Genomic DNA, 19,466 nt, shown 5'->3' on the forward strand with positions numbered 1-19,466 from the left:
ATATGCAAGCCAGGAAGAGGGCATTCATCAGGAGCTGAATTTGCCAGCACCTTGATCTTGGACTTCCAGACCCAAGAACTATGAGAAATAAATTCTATTGTTTAGCCATCTAGTCTATGGTATTTTATTATAGCCCCCTAAGCTGACAGGGTGGTTGTGAGAATTGGATACATTAATATAGGCAAGTAGGTATGATCTTTAAGTTTATGGAGAAGCCGTGTGTTTTTCATGACCTCTTGGGAAAGTGTTCTTTCTAAATTTTTTAAATGATACAGATGGTAACAATAGCTTTATTCAAAACAAAACTACTTGCTATTTATTTGTAATAAAATGCTTTATGTGGTATTGAGGAATCTCTTCCTTGCAGAATTTCATCATTTCATCCATCACCACCTGGAATGCTGAAGGGAGCATATTTTAATGAAAGACAAACTGGATCCAGAGTCAGATAACGTTGGCCCCAGACACAGCCCTGCTAGCTCATTACTAATGACGTAGCCTTGGACAAACGTCCAAGCCCCTCGAAGCCTGCACCTCCTCATCTATTTATACGAGCGTAGGAATACCTGCCTGGCGACATCACAGGGTTGTTAAAGTTCAAATAATATCAAGTTTCCACAGCAATCTCATGCCCAGCACAAGCAGAAGGCACTGGTATGCGCCTGCTTCTCCCCTGCCACAATCCTTTCCCTCTGAGGTGGCCAATAATTCCTCTCCTGTGTTATTTCCTTCATCATTCTCCTGCCAGGAGAACTGAAATTCAAGTGGCCCCTGTCAGACGGAGTTAGAGTGGAAGGGGACAAGGTAAAAAGGTTGTGTTGGGGCTTCACCCCACCCACCCCACTCACCTCACGGTCACAATCTGGCCTCCATCCAGGACAACACCATTCATTTGGGCAATAAAGATGGCAGCCACTGCTTCATACAGGGCTGTGCCGTCCATGTTAATGGTTGCTCCGACCGGGAGGACGAATCTGGTCACACGCTTGTCAATCCCCAGGTTTTCTTCCAGGCAACGGAAGGTGACAGGCAAAGTTCCGGCACTGAGGGACAGAGAGAGAGAGAAGGAGAGGGAACAGGAGGGAGAGGGAGAGGGAGAGGGAAGGGTTAGGTCCACTGTGGAGAAGCAGAACAAAGAAACAGGAATGGCACCACCGCGTTTTTGTTCCTCTGTTTTAGTTGAGCAACGTGACATGCAAAAAAGCAGTGTCTGGAGCCAAATTGAAAACGAGTCATTTGGAGGCTCACATTCACTCGTATTAACATGCTAATCAGCAGCAAAATATTTTCGTTGGTCCAGGGTTTTGAGATCTACTCAGAGCAGCAAGTTTTCTTTTCCTTTGGTCACTATTTCCATCTTGGATTAATATTGAAGCCTTTAGTTCGAATGGAAGAGGGGGGTGGGGGAAAGAGTCAGAAAAGAATCAGTTGTCAACTGTGAAATGGAATGAGGAATTATTGAATGACCCATAATTTCATGTTAGAGGCACTGATTCCAACAAGATGACTACGTGGGTTGCGTCCAGCCCCTGGGAACTGCCCTGAGCTGAGCCTGCTAATTTTGCAAAAGCTGGACAAACACATTCAGCACCATTCAGCCCGAACCCAAGCTTCTAACTACTCACTGGGGACCCTCACAGGCATTCCAACTCCCTGATAAATGGCCAACTCTACAGTCTCTCCAACGACATAGGGCAGAGAAGCATGTACTTTGTAGCTAATCAAAGACCCACTATGGAGTGACTTCACCCCCACTCCTCCCAGGCGTCACGGGGATTCGTGACCACATGACCCAGCTCTAAGGTCAGAATGCCTGACAAGGTCATGCATCTTCTAAAACAAGAGACCTGTAGAATCAGGTTTACTAAAGACCAGGATATTATTTCCATGTGAGTAGAGGTGCCTGGGAGGGGAGGCGGACTGGCTTCAAAATTTAAGTAACATGAAAAACAATGCAGAATACTCAGAGTTCCACCAGATTGCTTTGTGGTCTATTCTCTCGTGTGCTTTCTTAAAATATGTTTTTATTGATTTCAGAGAGGAAGAAAGAGGGATAGAGAGATAGGAACATCAATGATGAGAGAGAATCATTGATTGGCTGCCTCCTGCATGCCCCACCTTGGGATCTGCCCACACCCCCAGGCATGTGCCCTGACAGGGATTTGAACCGTGACCTCATGGTTCATAGGTTGATGTTCAGCCACTGAGCCATGTCAGCAGAGCCTCTTCTCTTGTTTTGTATTTTTTTGTTTCATTTGTGTGTGTGTGTGTGTGTGTGTGTGTGTGTGTTTCTCTCCTGAATTTATATCCTTAGTCATAGTTCCTCCTTTTACTCTTTAGAATTAGGGCTCCAGCCAAGCCACACAGTCACCTGCTGAGGGCTCAGTTTCTCAGGGAGTGGGAGAGGACCATCACCTTCAGAGAACCTACCTGAAATGCAGGTTCCGTGGCCCGCTCCGAACCAAGGAAGCGGAAGCTGTAAAACTCAGGTCACCTACACCTGCATCTTATCAAACCACTGACCCACAAGCTCCTAATACCAACCTAGAGAAGCCAGAGTCATCTGACTGGAACGTTCTTTGTGATATCAGGTGAGGGGTCTGTCTCGGGCCCCCTCCTTGGTCTTAAGTAGGGAGAAGAAATAAACCCAGGGAGAGAAGATAGAGTCTGGCTCCATTCACAGGTGGGGATGCCATGGTACCTGGCCTGCTGTCCCCACTGCTTTCATGAGAAGTTAGAGTCCCTTACCTGCACCTTCCCCACTCCACCCTTTCTGGGACCCCTTCGAAGGGTTGCCAGGACACCACGACTGACCTAAAATGGCTGCCCAGCCATGTCTGGCAGCCAGGATTATCAATGGTATGACTCTAAGGACACGTTTGGGAGGACTGGAATATCTTAATTTGTATTATTTCATCTATGTTCCCAAAATGTCATCCAAGGGGTCCTTAGATAATTAAACAGATTAGGGAAAATACTGATAAAGCATGAAGATATTCTCCCTTTCTATATTGGACAGGCTTTGTGCCTTAACAATCCATATATACCCAACCAAGTCACACTAATTCCTGAGCATACCCTTTCCTGTCCTTCCACATCCAGACATTGTTTTTGGCCTACTGCCTCAACGGCTGATGACAGTCTTCGAATGTTGCTAATAATAACTCTCAGATACTTGAGAGTCTTTCCCCAGGTTCGTTTTAAGAGTGTGCACTGGAGTTGGAGGGAGGCAGAGAGGTGTGTCCCGGCCATTCCCCCTCCGTCCACCTCCCTGACACCGGCCCCTGTGATCACTGAAAAAAGCAGGTCAGCCCCCTCCACATCCCCACTCAGTCCAAGGTCCCAGGGGGTGGAAGGATATTTCGCTGGCTGTCCTGCGGCTCTGTTTTTCCCCCTCTGGCTATGAGGGCAAAGATACTTCTTAGTAGGTGACTCCTGTCACGTTGACTTAAAAAGTTTTTTCTTAAAAAAAAAAAAATTCCACATCCACATTTTAACTGAAGAATAAAACCACACTGGTTTCTTTTTCTTTTTTCACATGAAATACAGGGTAAGGAGGAGAAAGGGGCCTCACATTTGTGTGGCTTTGGTCAAATAATCCAAGCATTTGTCTGATTTCAATACAAACATACCTTTAAGATTCAGCTTGTCTTGTAAAGGCACTGGGTTAAATGTCTAGTTATTCCAAGAAAGGATAATTGTAATATTTTTGAAGCAGTCTAAAGATCAAAACCATAAATGTATTGGAACAAAATATAAAGTAATGTTTTATAATCTTTTGTGCAGATGTACCTAAGCAAACTGAAATTCTAAATATGAAAGCAAAATACTGACCGCTTCAACAACACACAAATTAAAAATTTCTATTGGCAGAAAGTATTGTAAAATTTTAAGATAAATGTAAAGTTGAGGGAGACCTTATTTGTCACATTTGACACGAGTTAATACTCTGACACATGAAGAGCGTTGAAAACCAATCAGGAAAGGATGAATACCCCAACAGGAAATTAAGATCACAAACATTTCACAGAGTGGGAGGGGGTGGGTGGGTAGGGCGGGATGGTCCATAAGGACACAGAAAGATGCTTCCTCTCACTCGTAATCAAAGAAATGCAAGTCCAATGAGATCACTTTTCACAATGAGACTGGAAAGCATTGAAGTAACTGATATCCGCCGGTGCGGGTGAGTAGGCGGTGAAAGGCATCCTCTCACACCCATGTAGTGGGACTTCAGCTAATACACTTCCCTGACGAGCAATCTGGTGATATGTTTTAAGCCACCAATGTGCTGACCATTGCACTCAGACATTCCACTTCTAGAAATTTATCCTGAGAGGGTCATCAGACAGCCTTGCGGAGATGCAGTTACAAGGATGCTTGTCGCAGTCCAGCTTAATAGACAGGCCTTAAATGCACATCAAGGGGTGTGATGGGGGTTGTAGTGTGGCACATACAGAGTGCTGTTACGCAGTTTTCTAAATAGTGGAGAGATCTATATTATATGATAGGTGTAATTTCTATGATGTGTTGACCAGTGAAAACAGCAGTCTACATATCTGTGTATAGTAAGAACTGGAAAGCTATGGACCTGGAAAGATTAACTAAAAGGTTACCTACCACCAATGATCACAAAGCCAGTAAGTGGTGAATTTGGGAAACAAATCAAGGTCTTTCAGTCTCCAATGATCACTGGGTGGTGGATCGCTGGTGACATGAGCGGAGCAAGGACGATGCTCCAGGGACAGAAGCTCACCAGGGCAGAAAGCCCCGGATGCCTACCAAGGGGCAAACCTGGGAAAACAAGAGCCTCGCCTCCAGCGTAACCTATGGTCCCCTAGCACACATTGGCCAGGCGGATTAGAACCCTTGGCCTTTTCCTCCCCAAAGAGAACATCTGGGTCTCAGTTGTATTTCAGCTCCAGGCCCATCTAGACAGGTGACACTGTGGCTGCCTCAGGGGCAGCTACATTGACGTATGATCCCCTGCCCTGCCACTGACCAACCAGGGGAGACCTGGACCCTGAAAGAGCACACCTGGAAAGCTGATGAATATTCTATTTAGACCCTCCCCCGAGACCTCCCCTAAGATTCCCACCTGCAAGAAAAAGATAAATATACTCAGGACTAAGGATCCAGTTTGCACTCTCTCTCCAAGGAGCATGCCCATGCCATTCCCTCCTCCCTTCCCCTTTCCCCACGGGCACGTATCCCCCAACCTCTAAGGGACCCCATGAGACTTGCAACCAGGGGAGCAATGGGCAGTGGCAGCTTGTCCTGGGTTAACCCCTTGAGCCTGTCTCCAAGGCCCCTTTTTCTCTGACTTCTCAGTGAGTTAAAGCAGCCCAGCCCAGGCTCTGCTGTTACTTCTCCTATGCCCTTCCTTGTTTCACTATCCTAAGTATATTTTTGCTGCAGTCATGACCCCAATACCCTTTGGATAGCCCCATTCCCCTATCCCCTTTTCCTTAAATAAATTTAATTTTTCTTATTCACCATCTGAGATGGCTGTTTAGCCTGCCTGCGCACTATCACTTAAACCTTTCAGTGATATTCACTGTCTTCTTCAAAAATTTACTCACTGTCTGAACTTTTCACAAGGAGCACATACCATGCTCATAAACCAGAAAGCAAAAATAAAACGCAACATAATTGTTTTTGTGTTTGGAGGCGAAAATAAAAAAAAGATTTACTTTTTCTCCAAAGAGAGAGGATCTTTATGGATAGAGATATATTGCCATAGGAAATGTATAGGCCCCCAAAAGAAAATTTTGAAATGTTTCCTTTCACCTTAGAAAACGATGCAGAACCTAGAGCCCAGGATTGTGTAGATCTCAGATTTTCCTGAAACCCCGCCTTCTGCTAGTCCCGAATCCTCATTGACTTGCAACATGGAAATGTACTTTGGCTTTCCAGACAGTCGCCGCGATGTGCCTGTTAGGTCACTTAAGGAAAACCTGGCTGCCTGCTCAGTCGCCCTGTGTCACGGAGCCGCCACCTCACTGGCAGCGCGGGGTCACGGGATCTGCAACAACGGCCTGCCGACATGGCTGCGGAGATAATGCTGGCCCTCCCTGCCACCTGCTTTATGACCTCAGTCTTAGCTTATGACCCAAGGAAATACAAACAACTCCTACAGACTGAAAGAATAAATTACCAGGCATGTCTTATGTATCTGTACTTGTTTGTTTGTTTTGGTTAAATTCAGTCTAAGATGATATAAAAAAAAATTGTTTTCTCTGAGTATCTCTGGGCCCTCATTGGCTTCTGAGGTGGTTGAACTAGGTAGTGAAGAATGTCGAGTCAATGTCAAGCCCGATTTTCTCAAAATGAATGTGGCAGAAAGGTCCATTAAAGGTTCACACAGAGGTCAAAGACTGGACTGACTTCTGGTTTGTTTGAAAACTCTCACCCAGCATACCCTGTATCCTCTAAAATCTCGTTCTCCTGTTTTTGAAAAAAAAAATTACTCCAATAGACTGATATTTTGTGATAGCATTTTTTTCAAATCACAGGTGGCAGAATTTCTTAAATAGAACAACACCTTGTTATACCCTTTTAAAGAACATTTTAAACTAATAACTAAATGCTGCATGTGGCAAGTTAGGCATTATAGATTAACTAGAGGTCGCACGAATTCATTCATGGGTGGGGTCCCTTGGCCTGGCTGGTGATCGGGGCCGATGGGGGCCGGCCAGCCTGGGGGTAGGGACCATGGGAGGTTGGCTGGTCATGGGAGGTTGGCTGTGGGAGTGCACTGACTACCAGGGGGCAGCTCCTGCATTGGGTATCTGTCCCATGGTGGTCAGTACATCATCATAGCGACCGGTCAACCGGTCTTAACAGTTTCTTAGGCTTTTATATATATAGATAGCATGCATTCATTTGGTAAATTTCATGTGAAGTCATGTTTCCAACACAGGTTGCCTAACAGCAAAAATGTTCATCAGAAAGCTCAGAAGTTACTAGAAGGAGTCTAAAAGACAACGTGTTCACCTTTTTCAAACAAATATCTTAATAAGATATGAAAAGTGTTCTCATTGAACTTTGGGTTGGGAAAGATTTTAAAAATGAGGAAGTGGCAAAGAGGGTAAAACAGTGAGCAGAGAGAAAGAAAGGTGATTTCTGGGTTCTCTACCTGGAAGCGGTGCCCAGGGCAGTGATCCAAGCTTGGAAAATGCCAGCAAAAAAGGTGAAAGGGTTTTTCCTGGTCACTAGAAAGTAAATCAAGGGGAGAAAGATGCCCCCGTGGATGATAAGGCCCACAATCACGGTGACCATGTACATCCCCAGTTGCCGAGCAACCACTTCTAAGTCCTTGATGGCAATGATCTTCCCACAGATTAAGCAGGCAATACCCAGCGGGGAGTACCTGAAAAACATAAAAGGAAAAGAAAACACCGAAGAAATCATTATGGGATCCAGAACTTACATCTGGGCCTTCCTATGTTGCTGCACCCTGATGTAAACTCTGCATTTGTTCAGAGTTTTGCTGAAAAAGGGCCATGAAACTCAGAAGATGCTACATGTTACTTCAGACTAAATGCATCACCTAAAATCTGGCACATGGATTTGGTGGCTCCTGCTCTGATAAAAAATCCAAAAGCAAACTTGGTTGCTCAGGCAATTTTTTTAGGAATAGCAGAGACAAGCTTTACCATCTCTTAGGGAAGCACCAATCTTAAAATTGAGAGACCACAGGCTACATCTTTGTGAGTCTTGTTTGACTTGCCTTTCCACAGCTCCTGCCTTGAGACTTGGGAACAAATTTTGAGTTTCTCAGAAAGCTCATTAGAGTTTTGACAAATGACGAACTGGTGTTTGTAAATCTGCTTTGTTTTCACCTTGGAAGATAGGAAATATATTTAAGAGGGAGAAAGAGAGGGAACACAGAACAAGAAAATCATCTGAGTCCAACAGTACCTTGAGAGAAATGTGGCTTATCACTTCTAAGTCTGAAAGTATTCCTTTCCATACTTACTCTAACGATAACACTGGCTCTCTAACAGAGCCCTGACACACATCACATCATTTAATTCTTACCATAATCCTACAGTCTATGTATCATTATCTCTATTTGTCAAATGAGGGAATTGAGGCTGTACAACGTTAAATAACCAGCCCAAGACCATGAAAGAAGAAAGAGGAGAATCTCAGATCTGTAAACCTGCATGACTAGGGTTCCCCCACTACCAAGCCAAAGCACTTCCCTTTAATGAGCAACTGTAGCTCTTCGTAGATAAGCAGACAATTCACCCTGTACCAAAGCATCCTAGATAAGCTCATTTTGACATCATCATCATCATCATCATCATCATCATCATCATCAAGAGCACTTGGGAACAATTTATTGTTGTCCTCACTCTTCAGTAAGCTAATCATGTTCTCTCTCATTTCAAGTGTATTTGTCACACGTTTGGCAACATCCCTTTTTTCTTGCCCAATTTGGGGCTGTTGGAGCTTGAACTTGCGTGAACACCGTCTGACTAAAGGAAATGGTTTGTGGAAACGATGCTGTCTTATTAGGAATTCTGAGAGCAAGTCTCTGAGGAAAATGAAATCCTGGGATGGGGCTCCCAACCGGAGTAAGGGAGCCAAAAAAGGGAGAGACCACCTATGCCAGATTCGGGAGGTTGGGTTTTTTGTGTGTTTTGTTTTGTCTTTGTTTTTGTAATTGTGCCTGGAGCAAGCCCTTCCCAGGCTAAAGGAAAGCTGCGAGGAGTAGAAGAGAATCATATACACAATTACATAAAACACGGGGCGCATCCAGCCACGGACCAGCTGCATGACCTTGCTTAGTCACTCATTCCCATGTTACAGATGTGCCAGTCGAGGCTTAGAGAGACTCCTCCAACCTCCAGGGGTTTCTGGGAGGATTACATTGTGAACACGCACATGTATGCACTGTCAACCATCGTCCCCCATCCCTGCCAGCACCATTACTTCTCTGACGCCTGCACAGGAATCCTTTATGCTCCGTTTCCCTAAACACACCTATGTCCTCTCATCACCCACGCTTACAGAGTCAAGTCTGAGTTACTGAGGCTTCCTAAAACAGCTCACAGGCTACTGTCACCCAAGTGTGGATGTTTCTACCAGCAAAATATTTTCTCAAGAGGAACCTTCTCCTGAAAGAGGCGATTTGTAACTGAATGAATTCGTTAGGACCTTAGCATAGCGACTGCCCTCCTCCCTGACGAGCTGCTGCCGGTAACCCCACTTCTCCTTTCCCTGGGGTGGAGGCTGACCATGTGTGAGGGCTGCTTCCGCAGGCATCAGGGGGTCATGTCCTTAAACCCCTGGCTTTCCCGCCATTTTACTGCCATGCCTGTGGTCACAACAGCTCATAGATCAGTGGGGGAAACTCGGGGGCCAGCTCCTTGTTCCCTGAGATTTTAAATAACTGAGCAAAATGTGCCTTCCCATAAAGCCAGCAAGCATTTATCTTCATAAACCAAGAGATTAATTCTTTCCAAAGCACCCATCACCTTTTAAAGATGTACCTTTTAAAAACCACACACACACACACACACACACACACACACACACACACACACACACAAATACAAGCCGTTTGGGGTGCCATCCAATTTTCCTGCTCCTTGGGGACAATTTGTAGACTGGAGAGAAAATGTTTTCAAGGCTCTTTGCCAAGCAAGACCAGCTACGGAGTCCCCTGGAGAACACGCCTGAACCAGAGCCAAATGGATTAGAGAGGCAACAGGTTGCCTCGGAGCACTCCGCTCTCTGGGAGAAACAGGAGTTCCCACTATAAATGGGATGTGTTCAAAGGCCAGAAGCTACAGTGTTAGGAGAAATAAATATGGTAAGCAGGGCTCTAGTTGACCCAACACCTTGAGCTCCGGAACTAGAATGAGCACTAATTAGGACAAGGAAAGAGTCTTTGTTTTGTGACATATTTTAGGGCCATTGCTTCCCTGCACCTGTTTTTAAAACACGTAGCTGAAGCCTTCACTCAGAATCTGACGCTTTTCAGTTCTTGGGTTTCCATATTAATGAATTATCTCATTGAAAACGACCCGCATGGAAAAGAAAGGGCAAATGCCTGGGGTCCAAGGTCACCACTGGAAGCTTCTGAGCCGAAGCAACCAAAGCCATAAACTAACACGCATAGAGAAGCTGAGGGCTCCAGTGAGTGATCTGAGCCAACTGATGCCTGGTAATTGTTGGACCAGTTTTTAAATGAGAAGGAAATGACTACAGAGCTCACAGCCCTTAGACTGGTTTACATTCAGCTCCGGGCACTGTTTTCAAAGTCATCAGTTCACCCAGGACTGGCCTGTCGAGTCGTTTCCTTACTGTTTCATCATCCATTTCTTTCCTCTGCCCACTTTGTCCCTCAGTCCTTGTCATCTTAAGGTTCCCACCAAGGTGCCTCCCTTAGGGTCTGCTCTCTAGTCCACAAACACAAACTCATTCACAGCACTCCACATACCCAGATCTCAGTCAGTGCCTCTGTGCCTTCATAGACACCTGCTTCAGAATCACCTGGTGTGCCTGGTGTCAACATGGATTCCCCAAGCCCATCACATACCTACTGAGTTAGAATTTCCTGGAGCTGGCCTTGGGACAGTAACATTTTAAACAAGTTCCCAAGGTAATTCCGACGAGCTTGGAAACCAATGTTTCAAGGAATAAAATCTGATCTGCAACTGAAGTAATGCAGATATTGTTTGGTTAGCCTTTGGAAACCATTTACTTTAGCTTCCGTTTATTCAAGGCCTTCTGGGTCTTAACCCACTAAATTCACTCAGGACTTTCGGGCACAGGACAGATACTAGGCCAGACACTTGGAGTGGAGGTCAGTGGAGTGAAATCTTTAGGAGTTTGCGTTTCGGTGAATAAAAAACTTTCTCAGTCTTGCCATAAAGCCATTCTGGTTCTGTCCCACACATTTCCCACAGCAATGCCAGCCTGCCAGTTTGGAATGGATTTCAAGAGAACGCAGAATTGGAGGAGTAGGTCAATAAAGAGTTAAAGATACATTCCAATTACTTACAGGCACTGTCTGTACTCAGGCTCAGGAAAGAACACAAATCTCCAGTTTGCCCACTTAGGGAGAGCTTTTCCAGCTACCCAAGGTGTGGCTTTTGCTGAGTTTTACCATATGTAGGTTAGAACTTTTCATCAGAATGGAATAGACATTCGTTCATAGAGCCTCCAGGCTGCTAACCCTCCAGGGACTGCCTTTGGCAAATGCATAAAAGCTCAACTCATGACGGTGGCCTGTAGGGCCCTGTGGGCTGCCCACCTCTCCAGCTTCACCACCTTCCACCGCCATCCCCCTTACCAACCACATTCCAACTACTCCAGACCTTCCTTTTGAATCTCAAAAGTATTTCACTTGCTGTTTGTTCCCCCTGGAAAATTCTCCTCTTGATTCTTATAGAGCTGCTTTTCTCTCAGTCTTCGGGTCTTCACCAAAAGTCACTTTCCCAGACAGCTCTCCCTGACCCCACCTGTGAGAGTTCACTCCTTACTTCCATCCTCCCCATAACTCTCCATCCTATTTCCCAGACTATTAACTTTGTAGCGTGATTACGATATGAATTTTTGTTTCCTTCCTTTCATTTTTTCCCACTCTCTCCTTTCAATAGAATGTAAGCTCCATGAGGGTAGGAATCTTTCTCAGTCTTATTTACCATTATATCAGAAGTGCCCAAAATTTTTATTGGCATTGAAGAAATATTTGTGGAGTGAAAGAACAGATGGATGGATGGATGGATGGATGGATGGATGGATGGATGGTGGTGGGTTAACTTAGAGGGATAATTGAAAAGGTGAGCAAAGATTTCACTTCTCACTTTATGTTTCTATCATGGTGAGATTATAAAAAGTTCCCATTTCTGTTTAAGTTTTTAAGATTAAAAAATATTTTAAAGAACTTTGCAAAAAATGAGGATATGAAAATCACACCGAAATCAAGGGTCTCTCACTCTCTTGCTCTCTTTTCTGAGAATCAGAGATTTTTGCAGGCTTCTTAAAGAATTCATAACAGAGAGAAACAATGGTTATGATTGAATTGATGATAGTAATGGGAACCATAACATAACAATAAAAATACTAGTGCATGTGAAGTGCTTAGACAGGGGCCAGCACGGAGAAAAAGCTCAACTATTGGGCGCAATTTTACTTAATTCTCACAGAAATTCTCTGATGTGGATTTTATAATCAATCATTTTGCAGATCAGGAGGTGGGGGTTAGAGTGTGTTGAACTTGCCTAACGTCACACAGCTGGTAGTACTAGTAGGAGGAGGAACCTTGAAGTCAGACAGAAGCTGAGTTAGGTACTGCTTCCACGCAGCTCCTATCACTTAGGCTGTGCAACACTGAGCAAGCCAACCTCTTAGTTTTCTCATCTGGAAAATGGGGCTAACTAAAGTACCTATTTTTCTTAGGTATTATTGTAAAAAGTAAATTAGTTAATGCATGTAAAGCACTTGGAATAGTAGTAAGCCTAATTCAGGAGTTCGATAAGTCTTAGTATGGTTTTAGTAATGATTATAGCTTGGCCAGCATGGCTCAGTGGTTGAATGTTGACCTATGAACCAGGAGGTCACGGTTCGATTCCAGGTCAGGGCACATGCCCGGATTGTGGGCTAGATCCCCAGTTGGGGGTGTGCAGGAGGCAGCTGATCCATGATTCTGTCATCATGGATGTTTCAATCTTTCTCTTCCTCTCTGAAATAAATAAAAAGGTATTTAAAAAATAATGGTTATAATAATTATTATTATCTTCTCAGTAATAAATAGGTGCAATACAGTAATTGAAATGGTACAATTGCATACGGCAAGAAGTTAATTACTCTAAGCTATAATTTAATAATTATTAGAATAATAATAATCTCTCCAATGTTAAATTTGCTATTATTACTATTCTTACTAACACACTGAGAAGAATACACTAAGAACTCTGTTTAAGCTTTGAGGGAGTCAGTTAAAGAATGGCTGGCTCTTTTATCCAGAACCTTTTCACACTCTTTGTTATCAACTGCTGACAGGGCAGCTTAAGAATGAAAGAAATGTGCAGCATTGGCATCTCATATCTTGTAACACCCTCCTGACTGCCTAGATGAGGTAACTAACAGCTGTCAAAAATCATCCCGTAGGTCTTATTCCTGACTCACAATTGCTCTGCATCTCCTGGGATATGATGCTAAATCCTTAGGATTTCTGATTTCAGTGACTAGGAAACTTCTTGATCCACACCACCTCTATCCCTGGGGAGAAGAAAGGCTGCATTTTATCCCATGACTCATCTGATTTCCTAGAAGATTCCCTTTCTTTCAGGGGCTCAGTGGAAATGACGTTGGCATAGAATAGATGAAGGAAGGAGCTTTCATACAACACCCACGTCGTTGGCATCATAATACAGAGATCTGAATGAACTGCATTTTAAGGGCAAGGATGCTCACTCTGCTATAAGGTCTAGGAAACAAGAGTTCTATTCTGCTTTATGTAACACCATTTATTAAATTCTCTGTGAGCTCATAATGAATTGAAAAGACTTTAAAAAATGTTTACAGCATCATATTGTGTGTGACTTTAAATCTTCACACAAAAGAAATATTCAGAAACCTAGGATTGCCTGAAGAAGTGGCAGAATCAGTACAATAGAAAACAACACAGTAAAACAATGATCTGAACAAGCCAGGTGCATTAAATGTGGTTCATGAAATCACGAAGACCATCTTACGATCTGAGACCCTGGGGCTTCAGCTAGCCCACTTAGTTCTGAAGTTTTCGTAAGAACTTACTACAGGCACATCAGTGTGTTCCGGTAGGTGTAGATAAAAAAAAAAAATCAAGAATAGATTTTTGTCTTTATAAGATGGGAGCAGGGACCAAGGAAAAGAAGAAAAAAGAAGGTAAAATGTCATGGAACATCACAGAGACAGGGCAGAGGACCAGAAGGGTGAAGGTGGGTAGGACTGGGACATGAAGAAATGGGGAGTTCATCACCCAGAATTCCTGTGGCCAATAGAACACATATGTGGTTTGGTCTAATCATGTTTTGTTTCATTTTCCTAGTCAGGCAGATAGGACCATCATAAAGGTCTGAAACAAATGCATGTAAAAATCTGTCAGATACGGGACCACTAGAAGGTTCCAGCAACAGAAGATGGCACGGCTTCCTTGGTGAAGGAGTGGACACTCATGATCTCCTGGGCTACCCCAAACTTCAGAACATAGACCACAGACACACATGAAACAAAGTGGAGGCGTTATTGCTTAGATGATTCAAATGAAAGCACCCCCACCCACTTTCCCATCAAGGATTTTTATAGCAATATGATGAACTCCAGCTCTCCCTGGCTATATAATCTTAGGCAAGTCCATTCACCTCAGTGAGCCTCAGCTTATTTTTCTGTAAAATGGGAATAATAATTCACCTTTGCAGGGTTGTTGGGATTACATCTGATAGGTACTAAGCACCTATCCTGGCTCTTGGCTGATAAAAGAAAATCAATAAATGATAGCTTTTATTATTACCCTCATCATGATGTTAAAGAATCAAAATTTAGTGTATTTAGGCCACAGTCTTCTCTTCTGTAAAATCAGAAGTGGCCAGATCCCTAAGAGTACTTACAGTTCTAATATATCTTCTGTGATTTCACTTTTGCTTGCTTGGTCTGAGAACTGCCTCTTTTTTCTTCTATTTGATTCATGAGTAACTGGGTCAAAGATGCACTGCTTTCGGACATGAGGATACTGGGGCAGTGGGTCATGCCATATCCCTGGTATCTTGGGCTTATTTTAATTTCCTGATACTGCTCAGCTTCAGTATTACTGATTGGTTTTTCCAGCTTATCTCTCTTTCTCTCTCTCTCTCTTTTATTTTCCTCTTCCAGGACAGGGATCAGCAAACTCTTTATGGAAAGGGCTAAATAGTAAATATTTCAGGTTTTGCAGGCTACCCAGTCTTGGTCAGAACTACTCATCTCTGCCATTTAGCACAATAGCAACCCTAGATAATATGCAAATAAACAGGTGTGGCTGTATGGCACTGCTTGTCAATTCATATAATGTCCATGCATTGTAGAATATTATTACTCTTGATTTTTCCCCCCAAACAAAATAAATACACAACACCCATTCTCAACTAGCAGGCCCTACAAAATAAATGGCAGATAGAATTTGGCCCACGGGCTAATTTTTTTAAAAAAGATTTGCATCTCTTTCTCAGAGTCCTTCCAGAGAGCCCTTTGCTTGGTCCACACCCAACCCACTCTTTCCTGCTGGGAGGGCTCTCATATTTTCTGGGGACCCCAAGACCTCCTCATCCCCCACCGCCCCACAATGAAGAAGAACAATCCTACTCACCACATGATCATGATCACTAACTTCATTACAATCTCATTCAAGATGCTGAAGAATTCCACCATCAGCTTGGCCTGCTCGCCCATCTTCCCCATGGCGATGCCGAAAGCAATGAAAAACCCTATCAGACCTGTTGGATGAATCACATTGCACAGAAGGACACAACATTATTAAGTCTGTGTTGCTTCTTGCGTGTCCTTTACCATCCCCGATGTATGGAGCCACATGCTCATGCCTGCGACCCACCCTGTGAATGAGGCACGAAAAGACAAAAGCATTAGATGTCAAAAGCATTTGTCATACCTTCCCCCAATAATGATGGCTTCCCTCAACACTGTACCTGAGCCAGTTCAACTATCCGCAGTGTAAGCTCCTTAAAGAGAATGAATTCATTTTCATTCCAAATTAAAAAGTACTCTCTACTTTCACCTCCTCACTTACGGCATAATATGTAAGCAGATTTTATTAGTCCATAGATGAATTGGAAAAAAAATGGTTTGTTGGGACTTGGGGATTAGAATGCAAACTTTGGAGCCAATATGAGAATAGCAGAGACCAATTAGCCAATAAAGCCTCTGCTAGGGTCATGTTTATATTGGTTTGGTGTTATCCCAAATTAATGCATGGCTGATATGTTTCACTCTAGGAAAATCCTAAACAAAACATTACTTTTCTACGGCTACTGCCCAACGTAAGAAGGAAGAGGAATGTTGAGAAATCAAATGGAAAGCAAAGAGAAATCCAAAACAGTTGGGAAACCCCAACTGACCTAGTTTGTTGGGTTTAAGCTGTTAGTTATTAATTCATCATAATTTTTTTTCATGGTCAAAATGATAAAGAATGCTTTTTAAAATTGTATTTTTTCCCGGATCTTAAAGACAGAATTTAGACTTTGTTACTTCCTAGCCCCTCAGCCCTTCCCCCTTCACTTGATATCAGTTGACTTACATCTAAGTCCAGCCCCACTTCAGCGTCTGGCGTCAATCTTAACACCCCCACCAGAGGATTTGAGGAGCTCCATCCCCATCTCTTAATGTTAGCATCTAATTGCAGTAAGGCCTGGACCAACTCCTACACTCAACCTTGGGTCTTATTTCTGTGTTAGTTTTTGCCTTATTCCCTGTGCCTGAGTTTTTAGTGCTAGGAACCTACCCTATAAACTAGTTCCTTTAAGGCCTGGCTTTTTTCTTCTCACCAACCGCCTGTCTGGCCTGAAGTCTCACTCAGATCGCCCTGGGATGGGGTGCACTACATGGCTAACAAACGTCCCCATGATTGCCGGGGGACTGTCTGGATTTCTGATTGCCAATCACCATGTGCCCACCAATCCCCCTCCTGGCCCAGTATTGCTCCTCTTGGGGCTCCACTTCTGACAACTTGCAAGGACTATAAATCAATGTTGCTGTCCCCTGACTACAGGATCTTGCTGCCCATCTGACTTTCCTCTCTGATCTGCAGTATGGGCCAGCCTCTCTCCCCTCTCTCTTCTCCCTCTTCCCCACCCCTAACCTGTACCAGTTTGGCAGGCCTAATTTCCAGTCCCTCCCTCTGAGAGCCAGTTTCCTATGGTGTCCAGTTATTGATAAAGTCTTGAGCTTTATCAGGGAAATTGTAATATAATCCGACCATCTGATTCTTAGAGAGGAATTCTTTCTCTGAAACTCTGATTTCACCTTTTCCCTAGTCACCAAGTCCACTTACCACCCCAACCAAGCACATATCAAGCCAGATTACTCAGCTGCCCTTCACTGGAAACTCTCTGTCTTCAGCAAAAAGAATCCAGTACTTGCACTCGGGTTGTTAATCCTCCACATTTAGTATTTCCCCTTTTCAGCTCTTGGCCAAGAAGATTGACAAAGTGACTTACAAGGGAGTTACTGGCCATGAAGGCAACGGCTCAATGAGAATTAGATCCAGGAGAGGGTGGCCTAACTCAGCAGCAATGTATGAGATCGAATCCAGGCTATCCTCAGGCCCTTCTCTTGAGCCCATGGAGAGGAGTTTGTGAGGTGCATGTAATCTGAACATTCTGGCCGAGAGCAGCAGCTACTATTACTTGGTTAATCTCATTTGGAAAATTTAAGAGAAAATGAGCAAGATCTCAAAGTCCCAAAGAACTGGAATTAAAAAGTTCCCCTTGCAGCGTCAGCAGAAACTGGCCGTATCCATGAGTACGAGAGAGGGCTGTGTAAAGGAGCGATCAGTGGGCCGTGGCGTGGCCGAGCAGCCTAAGGCACTGGATTAAAGGAGCATTCTCCCACAGGCCATTTAAGCAGTTGGGATTCGTGTGCAGCCCAGAAGTGCTCTGGAGGTTTTCTGGGAAAGAAATGAATCTTTTAAAAAGTGTGAGGCCAGAGCCAGGGTTTTATCTTTATTTATTGCAATGCTTGATCCTTGGGACTTTCCAAAGCCAAAAACAAAACACAAAGAAATTCACCATCTCCATCTTTGGAAAACATGGAAAGAACCGTTATTTCAGCCGTGATTTGTAAATGGGAAGTTTCTCAGCAGCCTAACAGCCCTTGGCTTTCCAGAGCCTCGAAGGGCAGTCGAAAGCCCTGTCCAGCTCATTATTTCCCTCTGGAAACACTGACTCACTGGACTCACTCTGGAACAGTGGTATTTTACTTGAACAGAGCCCTCTCAGACTTGGTCACTGGGATTGAGAGAGGAGTGAGTTGTGTTGAAACTCCCCAGTAGTCAAAGGTTGCGTGACTTCCCAGAATCCACCGAGACTCTGGAAAAGACCTTGAAAGTTTCCTGAATGATTCACTCCAAAGCCCTGGAATTACTCATGGCTTCAACTTCCTCCAGGAAGACTGTGGAGCCATGTTGACCACTGGGTTGGGGAAAGCAAGGGTAGTTGGGAAGGTCCTGACATAGTCACAGCTATCTGGGCAGTGGGAGACAGGAGCTACTCAGGGGTGGATGCTGAGGACATTTGCAAACCCTCCTTTTCAGAGGACTCTTCCACTCTCTCCTCTCTCCTTCCTCCTTTTTCTCACACTGATGTCAACAGTGTTTGTTTATCTTCCATTGCCTGGCAACCAAGTCAGCTTATCACCACCCTCAGTCCCACTTACTAAACACTTACCCAACCTGCTTCCTGCCAGGCCAAAAAAAAAAAAAAGAAAGAGAAAAAGAAAAAAAGGAAAAGAAAAAAAATCCCTACTGACATTTCTGCTTTTAAGTAGCTGGACAATCCCACCTCTTCTCCCCCCACCTCTTCAGACCATTCTGGATAAACAGGAGTAGGGTTATCAAATTTAAAATAAACAAACAGGTTACCTAGTTAAAATTTGAATTTCAGATCAACGATACTTAAAAAAAATTAATTGATTTTAGAGAGAGAGGAAGGGAAAGGGAGAGGGAGAGAGAGAGAAACATTGACCCACTGCCTCCTGCACGCCCCCTACTGGGGATTGAGTCAGCAGTCTAGGCATGTGCCCTGACTGGGGATATACAATGACCTTCTGGTGCATGGGACAACATTCAACCAACTGAGCTACACTGGCCAAGGCAAAAAAAATTTTTTTAAAAAAATTTCAGTATGTCCCATGTAATATTTGGGCCATTCACTAAAAAAAAAAATTGTTGTTGTTTGTCTGAAATTCACATTTAACTGGGCATTCTGTATTTTATCTGACAAGCCTACTAAAGAGACAAGGGTATTCAATCTCCTAGATGGCCAAGTGGAAGGACCACTGAACTCTCCATAAACAACTCTCCCTCGAATCCTTAGAAGTCTTGCTTGCATGGATCAACATACTTCCTCCACCCAGATTCCCCATTTTCCCCAGTTTGTGGCCAATGTCCCTCTTTCTTGTCTTGGAGATGCCATTCTAATAGTGGATGGGGATTAGGTAGGGACCCCGGGGGAGTAAGTGAGCAAACTGGAGTCACTCACATTATAGGGAACTCTCTCCTCTGTGGAGGGTGTTTCCTTATCGAATTGGTTCCTCAGCTCACCTTTAATAATGATGGTAGCGCACATGGATGAAGCCCGTGGCACGTACAATTGTGTTCTACATGCACAATCTCATTGAACCTTCATAATGATCTGCAAGGGAAATGCCCATCCCATCCCCACTTTACCAATGAAACTTGAGAAGCGAGGCAACTGCCT

General features: G+C 43.9%; 1 protein-coding gene across 4 annotated transcripts in view; it reads right to left on the minus strand.

Moving 5' to 3' along the window:
• The window catches only part of SLC1A2 (solute carrier family 1 member 2), a 121,196-nt gene that overhangs the window by 21,083 nt on the left and 80,647 nt on the right, over window positions 1-19,466 (minus strand). For 3 of the 4 annotated variants that reach the window (XM_081100441.1, XM_081100442.1, XM_081100440.1), the window contains exons 6-8: window positions 15,344-15,470; window positions 7,136-7,369; window positions 849-1,043 (exon numbers count right to left, since the gene is read on the minus strand). In XM_081100441.1, the coding sequence (XP_080956567.1) occupies window positions 849-1,043; window positions 7,136-7,369; window positions 15,344-15,470 (556 nt within the window). The remainder of the gene's footprint in view (window positions 1-848; window positions 1,044-7,135; window positions 7,370-15,343; window positions 15,471-19,466) is intronic. The other variant, XM_081100443.1, reaches the window with a different exon arrangement.

This window comes from Myotis nattereri, assembly GCF_964212035.1.
Source record: "Myotis nattereri genome assembly, chromosome: 9".
Taxonomy (NCBI): Eukaryota; Metazoa; Chordata; class Mammalia; order Chiroptera; family Vespertilionidae; genus Myotis; species Myotis nattereri.